At 43.1% G+C, this 11,847-nt stretch overlaps 1 protein-coding gene across 2 annotated transcripts; it reads left to right on the top strand.

Annotated features, from left to right (window-relative positions):
• The first annotated feature begins 250 nt into the window (after window positions 1-250).
• On the top strand, window positions 251-9,475 carry ATP5PO (ATP synthase peripheral stalk subunit OSCP). 2 transcript variants are annotated; one of them, XM_037832061.1, is made up of 7 exons: window positions 251-365; window positions 1,360-1,410; window positions 2,432-2,542; window positions 5,705-5,834; window positions 6,584-6,696; window positions 8,929-9,015; window positions 9,292-9,475. In XM_037832061.1, exons 1-7 carry the CDS (start codon window positions 330-332, stop codon window positions 9,403-9,405), a joined length of 642 nt encoding a protein of 213 aa, XP_037687989.1. In that variant the 5' UTR covers window positions 251-329; the 3' UTR covers window positions 9,406-9,475. The 2 variants fall into 2 exon arrangements, with proteins under 2 accessions (XP_037687989.1, XP_037687996.1); XM_037832068.1 differs by lacking the exon at window positions 8,929-9,015.
• Window positions 9,476-11,847: the final 2,372 nt, after the last annotated feature.

Here is an 11,847-nt window from a genome sequence, read left to right on the forward strand (position 1 = left end):
AGGAAGGAGAAAGATGCTGATGCTAGTGATGAATGTGGAATGGGACAAATGCCACCGTATTTCTCTACATGTAAATTTTAAAATTAGGAACAGTAAAACCATTCTACAGTAAGGACCGCTTACTATCTGAGCCCACTAGCCCCACCTCCAGGATGCTGCCCTTCCCGCTCTCTTCCGAGAACTACAACTCCCAACGTCAGGGAGATCACTGCGCATGCGGCCTGACGACCTGTGACTACATTTCCCAGCAGGCCCAGCGCTTGCGCCTGTGCGCCCTCGCGTCCCTCCCGCTTCCGTCTCTGGCTTGACCTCCAGCTGCCCGGGAGAAGATGGCCGCTCCAGCAGTGTCCGGCCTGTCCCGGCAGGTGAGAGCACAGTGCTCCTGAAAGCAAGCGGGAGAAACCCTCCCAGGAGACCAGTACAAGATCCCCAGCGCCGGGGTGCAAGGGCACGGCTGGGGAAGCGTGGTCGCCGTGCTCTGCGCGTGGGGGCGACCCAAGGCGACTCTTGAAGCCCCCGCTTTCCCTGTAGACGCCCGCTGGGTGGTGGGCGCGGGGCTGGTTTGAAGGGCGCGGGAGAGGGAGGCTGGGGTTCCCTGGTCTCCGAGGAAAGGACACAGCCCACAGCTCATCCCCACCCCCACCCCCCAGATAATCATCTTCCTTTTCCATTGTGATAAAATCTGTCAGGGGTCAGTAGCCATGCTAGGAAATATTTGTAAAGCAGGTGGTCACATTTTTCTGTATCTCACCGTGATGTTTTACGTGTCATGATGTCTTAAATAATTTTTCCTTAAACCTTAAAAAAAATCTTTTAATTCTCACAACCAATTTTGATAAAATACTCCAGAGCTGTAAGTATTTGAAGGTGACCTGTGCCCTTGCAGGTGCTTTTTAAACTAGATCCCAACTCCGCCCTTTAATAAACAAGTTCCCATCTCTCGGAACTAGACCTCTTTTCAGAGGAAACTTGTTTTGTTTGTAATACTCAAAGGATTAATCTTACTTTCAGATATAATTTAAATCCCTGAGAAGTACAACTCCTGCATATGTGACTAGAATTCTCCCAGTTTTATTAAAATCCTGTTTGAGGGGGTGGTAAAATAAATGACAAAACCTTGTTAAATTTTTTTTTGATTCATGCAGTTCACCAAAATTACTGTTTTTCTCTTTGGTACCTGGTGTGCTTGCCTCAGCCCCTTCTTAGCAAACTAGGAAGTTAGACGGTGATTTCCCAAGCAACCTGGGATGAAACATAACTGAATCATTTATATGTCACTTTCAGAATTTGTTTATTGACAGATTAAAGGCAAAAATCCTTCAAGTAATCTTACTTGGTCTATTTTCCTTTATTTTGAAGGTGCGATTCTTCAGTACTTCTGTGGTCAGGCCATTTGCCAAGCTTGTGAGGGTATGTTAATTTATTTTCTTTTGTAATTGAAAAGCAGGTGAAAATGAGTCAGACAGCAAGGTAGCTTTGGGTGGGCTTTTTGTATAGTAACTGTTGAAACCTTTTCTGCCTGGTTTTGGTTCCCAAAATGTGGGGATGCGGTGCAGGGAATAGGGAAAGAAGCACCGTGTGACAGACCCATGCATAACCTTTAAATGCGAGAACTTACGTAGTCAGAACAGTGACTGCAAGTCATGGTTATTCCCGTTTTACAAAAGGGGAAGCTGAGGCTCTGGGAAACCTACCCAAGGTTATTCAGATTGGTCTTAGAGCTACCGCATGTACTCTTTTTTCAGTAAAAGCCTAAGCTTTTTCCACTGCAACCATTCACCACCACTTAGTATATGCAGTCATGCACTGAAGGTCGTGTGTAGAAAAAGCCTGTAGTTGATTGTGGAAAATAACTCAAGCCTCAGGGACTTAGATTGCCAAAAGTCTTCTTTAAACTGAACATTGACAGGGAGATTTATAGTATTTGCTATGAGATGAATAATAAACATTGATGGAGAGATTTATAGTATTACTATGAGATGAATAAAAGTGTAGTTTTATGTATTTCGTCGTTACCTGTTTTCCTGGATCTAACATGTTCAAAACTACCTCTGTCAATGTTGAAAAACCTCCCATGCTTAGAACCGATTAGCTATTGAGTTCAAAGGAAATACAAGCTCATTTCAAAGTTAAAGTGATTGAACTGTAGGAAATTGGAGTTGGGAGGACTTGAGATACTGTGTCATTAAAGCTCCTCATTTTATAGATGAGGAATTGGAGGCTTAAAGATTGAGTTTCCTGGCCAAGGAAGCAACGCTAATTTTTTTGAGAATTGCCACTTAGGACAGCTCTTTGACAACATATTAAACTGTTTTGTTCTCAAGATGTATTTTAAAAATTATCAACCTCTAATTCTGCTACTTGACAGTATAGTATCTTCTTAACTGGTTTTCCTTTTTCTTTCCTTCCCTACCTCACCCTTTTTTTAAAGCCACCTATCCAAATATATGGTATTGAAGGTCGCTATGCCACTGCTCTTTATTCTGCTGCATCTAAACAGAATAAGCTGGAACAAGTAGAAAAGGAGTTGTCAAGAGTTGCAGTAAGTAGCTTTCTTGTTCATTACATATTAAATTCTCATTCGTGTATTTTTTCCTTTATTTATTTGACTGTGCATCTGTAATGAGGAATACCCTAAGAGAAGAACTGCCAAGAAAAAAACCTTAAAATATTTTCTGTAAACAAGTTGTTAATAATAATATTGGGTAGATATTATTATTCTAAAACTATTATGTATGTATTATAGGAATAAACAGATACTTATAAAGATGTTAATATTGGGAATCAAAATTTGGGGTAAGCGAAGAAATACAAATATAGGTGAAAATTTAAGAAACGTTGCTATTTCAGAAGAGAATTTAAATGTTGCCTTATAAAACCTCTCCTTATATTCCAGGTATTTCCAAAAATAGTCTTTAGAGTATATTAGATTCTGTTTTACTGGGCATTTGTTTTTCTTACAAAGCCTTTTCTTTGGGGTTTTTTTGTTGTTGTTGTTGTTCGCAGGACGTGAGGGGGAAATGACTGAGGAGCATACTGGGCAGGAAAATTATTAAAGGTGTATGTGCTTCATCATGATAGTAGAGAACTGATGAAGAAATACTGTGAGATTATGGGGGGAAGTTTATTTAACATGAAAAGATCAGTAAAGTGAATTAACAAGAGCCTACAGTGTGACTTAAATATTTGAGACTCTCCACTTTAATTTTCATTGATTTTGCTGGTGAACAAGTTTCTATACATTTTGTTGCTTCCCCCTCTCCTTGTACTTTCTAGCAATAAGTTCTACATTAAAGGAGGTGAGGGAGACACGGTCTAGTTCATATTCTCTTCAGAAAAGGTTTTGCTCCTTTGGATTTTGTGTTTTAAGTATTCCTTGTATATTTAATCTATATATTTTTAAATATATTTTTTATTTTTCTGTTTGAAAAAAACAACTCGACTGGTTGTATAGAATAGTGCTTATGTTCGTTTATTTTTTGTTTTGAGGTTTTATGAAAACTTTGATTCTAACAGAGTATTTCTAGTTCTGTATTTCTTCCTTAACTAGTCACCTCTGTAGATAATGCACAAGGCATGAGTTGATTCTGTAAACCCTTATGAAACTCAAAGAGCTAGTAGGTCCAGCCCCGTAGTTGACATCACTTGGGGGAAGAGAGCAGCCAGGGATCACACGGAGGTATTTTTGGAGGTGATGGTTGCTACCCACTGCTTGTCAGTTATGCCCTTTAAACCTGAATGGTGATGTTCACAAAGGACTGAATGACTACAGTTGTGTGCCTTAGGATAGGATTTGACTAAAACCTGGAAGTCAGATGAGATTTGGAGAAATAGAAAGGAGGTGTTCTGGCTTGCTAATGCTGCCGCTATGCAAAATACCAGAAATGTATTGGCTTTAAAAAGGGGGTTATTTGGTTACAAATTTGCAGTCCTGAGGCCATAAAAGTGTCCAAGCTGCTTCACTGAAAGATGGCCATTGGTGTCCTGAACGCCTCTGTCAGCTGGGAAGGTGTGTGGCTGGCATCTGCTGTTCCAGGTTGCCTTTCAAAATGGTGTTCTCCAAAATGTCTCTGGGCTTGTCTCTCTCAGCCTCTTCAGCTCTTGTGCATCTAACCATCTGGGTGGTCCTCTCTTAGTTTTTCTGGAGCAAACGCTGGTCTGGCATCTCTTAGTGTCTCCAAACATCCTTCCATCCGCATCTCCAAGCATCAGCTTTCAACGGCTATCTCCAAAATGTCTCTCTCAGCTGCTGCTCTTAGGACATTTTGTCCTCTCTTAGCCTCTCTGGAGTAAACTCTGGATTAGCATCTCAAATCATCAGCAAGCGTCTGGGTCTCCTGGCTTAGCATGTCCCGGGGCATTTTCATCCCTCTGCTCTCTATGCAAGCTCCCTTTAAAGGACTCCAGTAAACAAATCAAGACCTACCCTGAATGGACAGGGTCAAATCTCCATGGAAACAATCAAGAGGTCACACCCTAATCCAAAAACATTAATCAAAAAAAAAAAGAAAACATTAATCTGCCCCCACAAGATTGCATTAAAGAATTTGGCTTTTTCAGGGGGACATTATGTATATAAACCGCCACAGGAAGCAGTAACCTTAAGACACCTTATGTAATGAAAATTAGCATTTGGAGGCATTGAGAGGAAAGCGTGGCTTCTACACAGGTGTTGCATTAACTAACACTGGACTGTGCAGCACAGATAGATAAGAAACATGAAAAAAAAACTGCTTAACCCAAATACCACATGCTCTTCCTCTGAATAAGCCTGCAATTTGTGTTTAAAAGTGTCATTTCTTTGGGTCCATTCAATTGGGAGTTTCAGTGTGAGATGGCAGTGTGTGACAAGCAGCCTGTTTCCTTACTGGCATGGATCAGAGAGGGCTAGGCTGCTGGCCAGGAGCCTGGGTGAAGGTGCTGGCCGGGTACCTGAAAGGACGGTAAAAGTATACGACTGAAAGAGGCCCAGCTGGAAACAGTCATGGGTTGGTAGAGTCCGGCTTGATGCTAGAGGGAGCAGGGAGCCAGAGGCTGCCCGCAGTCCCTCAGTTCAGGCACTGGTGATTTTACAGCATGGAAACAAAGCGGCCTCTCCCATGGTATTTGCACTCCGTTCTTTCTCCACTCTCCCTACCAAACACATTGAGCTGCACTGGGAACACCAGAGGTGCCTCTCAGGGCTGGGTTGATTCTCCCAGAGCATGTAGGAAGCAAACAGAATCAGGCTGAGCCTGGGACAGAGAGGCCCATCTTCAGGGGAACAGCAGAGGAGGCAGCCTTCGCAGTCAAAGCACATTCTCGAGGTCTGTACCAGAGGGATAGTGTCACCTGCATTCCCTTGGAGTGTGAAAAACCCGAATGTGACCCCAGTTAAGGACGTTAAAATGTGGAGTGATTGACTCGTTCACCTGCTTTGTTTTCCATAAGCCATCTTGAGCAGCAAAAGTAAATTTAAGAAACTTCGTATCATGTGTTTCTTTTAATGTGTTTAATTTTTCTTCAAAAAACTCATTTTATCTGGTATAAAATCATGATGCAGTGTATTCTTAAAGGCAGAGATTATTTGATTATAAAACTTGTCATATATACTTTAAGAGTGCTAATTTAATCCACAAAATACATGATTCATAAGAAAGTATGTGTATGGCAGCCACTGTGATTGGTGCTTTAGAGTTAAGAAATGATTTTTTGGTACTTTTAGCAACTTCTGAAGGAACCTAAAGTGGTTGCTACTATTCTGAATCCCTATGTAAAGCGATCCATTAAAGTGAAAAGCCTAAATGACATCACAGCAAAAGAGAGGTTTTCTCCCCTCACGTCCAACCTGATCAGTGAGTATTGGAGCTTTTTCATTTGAAGTCTCTTCTAGCTTTTTTCTCGAAATGTTGTCCACGGACCAGGAGCATCAGCATCACCTGGCAGCTTGTGGAAATAAATCTCAAGACTCACCCCAACTTGCTAAACCAGACTCTCTGTCTTAACTAGATTCCTAAGTGAACATTTGCACAGGAAATTATAAGGAGTGCCATCTAACAGAAGTTAAGAGGTTAGAGTATCTGATTGCACAGTCAGTAGTTTCAACCCACATAGGAGACCAGTGGGATTAATATCAAGGAAATGGTTTGTGGCCAGTGGCTGTCCCTCTGTCCTTAAAAATGTTTGCATCCTTTGGTTATAAAAGCAAACAGGCACATTTGGATTGATTTTCCAATCCCCATGACCAAATCAAAGTACAGGTTCTGAAAAAAGTTTAGTTGTGTCTTCTTTGGATATAGACAAGGTATTTGGGAATCTGTGGCATAAATATGAAAATTAGATTGCAAGCTTAGTAATGAGTCTGTTGCAGGTGTGTGTGGGTGAGCCTCCCCTTTACTAGTTTCAGTGCTTGTTGGTGTACTTTTTTTTTTAATATTAGATAGATTTTTTAAATAAGTTGTATCTACTCGATTCACTTTCTTAAAGGACATCGAAAATGGTCTTTTAAAGGCCACAAACCTAGGTTTGCTTTGGGGATGAATCTGTCTCATGAATAACCTGTTGAAGTGAGGTTCATGTTACCGAGAGACCTTCGCTTTCCCAGATTTGCTTGCTGAAAATGGGCGCTTGAACGACACCCCAGGGGTCATTTCTGCCTTTTCTACCATGATGAGTGTCCACCGCGGAGAGGTCCCCTGCACAGTTACCACCGCGTCTGTAAGTAGCGGGTTGTTTCCGCTGCGTTCACCCTGACATCACATGCATCACATTTTGCAGAAAGAAGGATGGGGAATAGGCTAAAATCAGGAAATTTGGAAAGGGGACTTGTGGTTACTTGGAAGCTTTCTTTGCACTCTTATATAGCTTCTGTGTGCCTCCACTTTGGAAAGGCCACTGTGAATCTGATTGGTACTTCTGTAACCAGTGGTTATTTGTAAGAACTATAGACTTGTTTAAAGAACATTAAAATATGTCAGAAAATAGCAGTCTTCTGTTCTGTCACAGGATTGAGTTAGTTTGTAAATACCACATTATGTAGTTTACTGAAACTAGAGTTTCTAACCTTTCATCTACTGTGGAGATGAGGGGAGAGCTGGTGGACCCTTTGATTTCCTTGACTTGCTGAAGTGACTATAACAATAGCTGCCAGTTGTTGAACCGAGCCTTACACTGGGTACTTCATAATTCATTATTTTACTTAATATCAAATGATCCACATGAGGGAGAAGTATAAATATCCTTATACTGCAGGTGAGGAGACTGAAGCCCAAGGAAGTTGAATAACTTCCTCAAGGTCACAGTGGACCAGATTTGCACACAGATCTCGCTGTCTCGGAAGCTCATGTTCCTTAAACTACACTACATTGCCTCCCCAGAAATAGTTTTGATGTTTGGCTTTAATGTGTATTTTCTCCCTAATATGGTTCTGTCGATATAGGAAACCAGTCTGTGGGGCTTAAATATCTGCCTAGAGTATGTAGGTTTACGCCCAGCACCCAAACCCATCTAGAAAAATATTTATAGTGTTAAAAGACATTTTAACTTGCCAAAAAAGCAGCTCTAAAAGGACATTTTAGCACATAATACATAGTCGCATGTTTGCAATTCATCACTTCATGTCAAATAGTTGGCACCCCAAACATGCCCACACCCAGCTGAGAATCCCCACGCTCAGCCCCTCCTGGGCAGCATGGCACTTGCGCTTTCGCCATCGCCCTGGCTAAGCCCTGGGGCAGGGCCTTCTTCAGTTAGTACAAGGACATGCTAGTTTTTAAGGATGTTTATTGTTGTACAAGTGTTTTAAGACCATTGTTTGCTAATAACTTTGCTGTTGAGACTCCTGGATAAATAAGTTTCTACTGTTAAAACAAAAATTATCCCTTGGTGAGTGATTAGGGACACAGGCTTTAGAGATGCACAGACTGATTTCAAAATTCAGCATCAGTCCTCAGTTGCTGGCATGACCTTGGAGAGTTGACCACACCAAACCTGTTTCCTCATGTGGAAACTGGAAATAATAACCGCTTGCCTCTCAGGGTTGTCAGATTGAAGGAGATGGTGTGTATAAAATGCCCAGCACAGACTAGTATGCATCTAAATGGAAGATGTGTGTGTACTTTAGAGTTCTCTACCCTCAGAGTCTCAGCATTACAGCAAGTAATGTTTTGATTAGACAGTGATAGACTTTCACCACCAGTGCCCTCAAAAAAGACGTATTAGATCTTTACACAGGTGTGAAGATTTTTTGCTAGCTTTTAGACTCTTGGATGAGAGGTGGGGAGGTAGAATTTGTAATAGGTGAAAGGCCTGTCATCTCAGCACCCTCCTTGGTGGTCTCACCTGACCACCCGGACAGGGGTGAGTGTCGGGGCAGAGAGGGGAGTGTGCCATCTGGACATTCAGGGAGCTCACGCGACATGAGCAGGTCACAGAGCTGTGCTGACTTCTGGAACAAGCCAGCTGTGCCCGGCTTTCAGAGCGTAGCATGCTAGAGCTTCCAGGATAACCCTAGACCTGGTGAGACAAATGGCTGAGAGATCCAGGAAAAAAAGGTTGTGGAACCAGGTTCAACTGCAGCTTTTCATTAAAGGAAATAGCAGCTTCAGAGCCATGGGCACAGCCGCACAGAGAGGCCTGTCTCTCCGGCAGCTGCAGGCTTGTCCCTGCAGGCAGTTTACTAAACGTCTTAATCATTCCCACCACCACGGAGCAGAGATGGGCAGGAAGTGGCATTTGTGGGCAGTAAATGAACCACTGCTCTGGAGCCACCTGGGCTGAATGTGAGTGGATGTTGCGGGGCAGCTCTCTGACAAGTCCCCAGATATTTAACAGAGATTCACAAGGCCTGTCGGGGTGATGTGCCCAGGGGTATTGTTTCCCTTTCCTTTTACTGTGGAAAATTTCTGTTTTGCTTTATCTAAATTTAAAGGATGATTTTGTCTCTTTTAGCCTTTAGATGAAGCCACTCTTTCTGAATTAAAGACAGTCCTGAACAGCTTCTTAAGTAAAGGCCAGGTATTGAAGTTGGAGATTAAGGTAGGTTTTGTATTTGTGGCATGTTCCTTAGGGTTATTTGAAACTTAAAGTGGCTATCATCATGAAAAATTAGATGTGAATATACTAATTTACTTGTTGTGGAAATTAATTTTTTTCAATTTAAATGATCTGATTCCATTCACAATTTTCATAAATAATTATAATTTACATTTATGTAGCACACTGAGACTTTTCAAAGCACTTTTTCATCTTTCCATTCAATTACTGAAATAATGTCAGTGTGTTTTCACACTTCTAACCTGTTTTATTTCCTAGACTGATCCATCAATAATGGGTGGAATGATTGTCCGTATTGGAGAGAAATATGTTGATATGTCTGCGAAAACCAAGATTCAGAAGCTGAGCAGGACTATGCGGGAGACAGTCTAAAAGTGTTGATTTTCTATCGTCTGTAAAAATTCTTGAACTTGGAGCAGCAATAAAATGCTTCCTGAACAAATGTTGTTACGTTTACTGTCTTTTAAAGTAGAAATACGGGAAGCCTTGTTTTTATCTTTTGGGATTTCCCCAGCTTTAAAGTTAGAAATCCCTTTTGATTGGAGAAATTGATTTGTGTAGATGATGCTTAGGAATTTGTGGAAGCTTGTGTGCCTTAGAAAAAAAGGGTTAACATTTATTGAGCCCACACTAGTGCCGGGGACCATTCATTGCTTTCTTACCTCATGTCCTTGGCCTGAGCCCAGAGCCTGGGGAGGGGCTGAGCTGCAGGTGGAGTTAGGGTACCAGGGAACCTGGCAGGTAATCATCTTGGAGCTTCAACCGTTGGTCACCGCCTGTAGTCAAGCTCTGAAGGTGGCTTTCCAAGCCCCTCGAACTGAGGCTCATCAGACACCGGTAGCAGTGTCACACTGCTCTGCTTTGTGCTGGATCTTAGCGCTTCTGTAGTGCGTGGGCAAGCCTCCCTTGCTCTGCCCTTAAGGGCCAATGTCAGCCAGCTGGGTTGGGTTTGCCAGAAGTATTCATCTGATTGCTGTAACAAGCAGTAGATACTCCCAATCAGTGCATTTTGACTTGTTTGGGGCCCAAGGTGACTTGTCTCACAAGCCTGCCCTCCATAGTGTAAAGGCAGTGATGCTTTTAATAAAGGCTTTCTGAGAAACTGACCAAAAAAAAAAAAAAAAAAAAAAAACTCAATTCTAGATTTGAGCATCTAGAAAAATCTAGAGTTTGAAAGTTAATCTGCTACCTTCATTACCTTCAAGTGCAAGTCCTTTGGAGCAGATTCCAAGTCGGAGCTGTGCACTTAGCAAGAGAAGGCAGCAAAATAGCAGTTTTCTGAACTAGCTGGCCCAGCTGCTGGTTCCTGCGAACCAAGGAAAGGCCAGTAGTTTCACTCAGAACGGGCAAATCCTGAAAACCCTAGGATTTTCTCCACAGGCTGGGAGTGGGGCCTAGCAAAAGATGTGATCAGCCTTCTGTTCCTACAGGCTGGGGGCCGAACGAAGGAAATAAAACTGCCTGAAGGGATTCTTAAGAGAGAATTACCTAGTACGTGTGTGGCCTTGCTGCACCTCAGATTGTAAATTATTACCCTCCCTACAAGGTGTTCAACTTGTACCTTGACGACCACAGTAATCATTGCACTAAGTAGCTCTCCCAGGCTGATTGCGGAGTGGCTGGTGGAGGACAGGGACCACTCTAAAATTCAATATGTTTAAAGAATCTGTTAGGGGCCAGGCACTGCACATTTAACTGTCTGCACCACGAGAACCAGACAAAGGGACAAAACATGCCATCCACTGAATCTTGTGACATTGGCTTTGCTGCTCTGCCCTCTGGGAGACAGGAAACTGTGGTTAAGAATATGTGTCTTGGAGTCACATTGTGCACATGTGTTATATGTGCAAGGCTGCGCTGCTGCTGCCAAGCTAGGAAGTGCCATAACTTCACTAGTAAATGGAAGTAATAATGCCCACTTTGCAGAGTAGTTGCAAGAGTGAAGTGAGAGAATGTATGAAGAGCTCAGCATAGGACCTGACAGAGTTGTCAGTCAACGGGGTGGCAGTTACTGGTTCGACTACCTCTAATTTCTTTGGGCCCTCTGACCCCAAGGACAGCTAGGAAGTGCCATAACCACTAGTAAATGGAAGTGATAATGCCCACTTTGCAGAGTAGTTTGATTAGACACAGCAGTGGCTACATAGTAGTCGCTCAGCCAAGTCCATTTGTTACCGCCTGCCAAAATCTCACATCTTCAAGGGGTTGTCCAGACTTCTGGTTATTCCCAGTATCCATTCACCTTACAGCTGGGAATGTGACCACCAGCTCGAGATGACACTTTCCAGACCCCCTTGCGGTGCCTGACCATGTCACTAAGTTCCAGCAGATGGGAGTGGGGGGGTGTGATGTGAGTCCCCACCCTGACAAGGACTGGACATGCAGTCCTCTTGGAATCCCCATTCCCTCTGGCCAGATGTAGGTGAGACGGTGGCAACTGGAGCAGCCACGCTCCAAGGTAAAAGCCAAAGAAAGCCAAGGGCAGACCCCCCCCCCTTCCCAGCCTCCACCACTGACCTCTGGGCTGTTGACAGGAGGGAGAAATAAAGCTCTTGTTGAAGCCATGGGCTGTTGGTCTCTGCTGCAGCAGCTTAGTCTAGAACCTACCCCATATCCCACATTTCCCCAACTCGTTGTCTGCCGCCTTCCTGGCTGGAGTGAGGCCCACACTGCACAGGGCAACGAGTCAGGTGCCCACTGGGGATCTCAGCAAACACAAAACATTCAGACACGTGCCGTGGACAAAGCATCTTTGAGGAACTGCACTTGGAGGCACAGGGCTTAAATCCTTCAGAATCAAACTCGACAACCTTC

Source organism: Choloepus didactylus, chromosome 1 (genome assembly GCF_015220235.1).
Source record: "Choloepus didactylus isolate mChoDid1 chromosome 1, mChoDid1.pri, whole genome shotgun sequence".
Taxonomy (NCBI): Eukaryota; Metazoa; Chordata; class Mammalia; order Pilosa; family Megalonychidae; genus Choloepus; species Choloepus didactylus.

Bases quoted from the DNA above. Each gene is read 5' to 3' on its own strand.
- ATP5PO (XM_037832061.1), top strand. From the start codon at position 330: ATGGCCGCTCCAGCAGTGTCCGGCCTGTCCCGGCAG. The intron at 366-1,359 runs GTGAGAGCACAG...TTTATTTTGAAG, and splicing joins TGTCCGGCCTGTCCCGGCAG to GTGCGATTCTTCAGTACTTC. The intron at 1,411-2,431 runs GTATGTTAATTT...CTTTTTTTAAAG, and splicing joins CATTTGCCAAGCTTGTGAGG to CCACCTATCCAAATATATGG.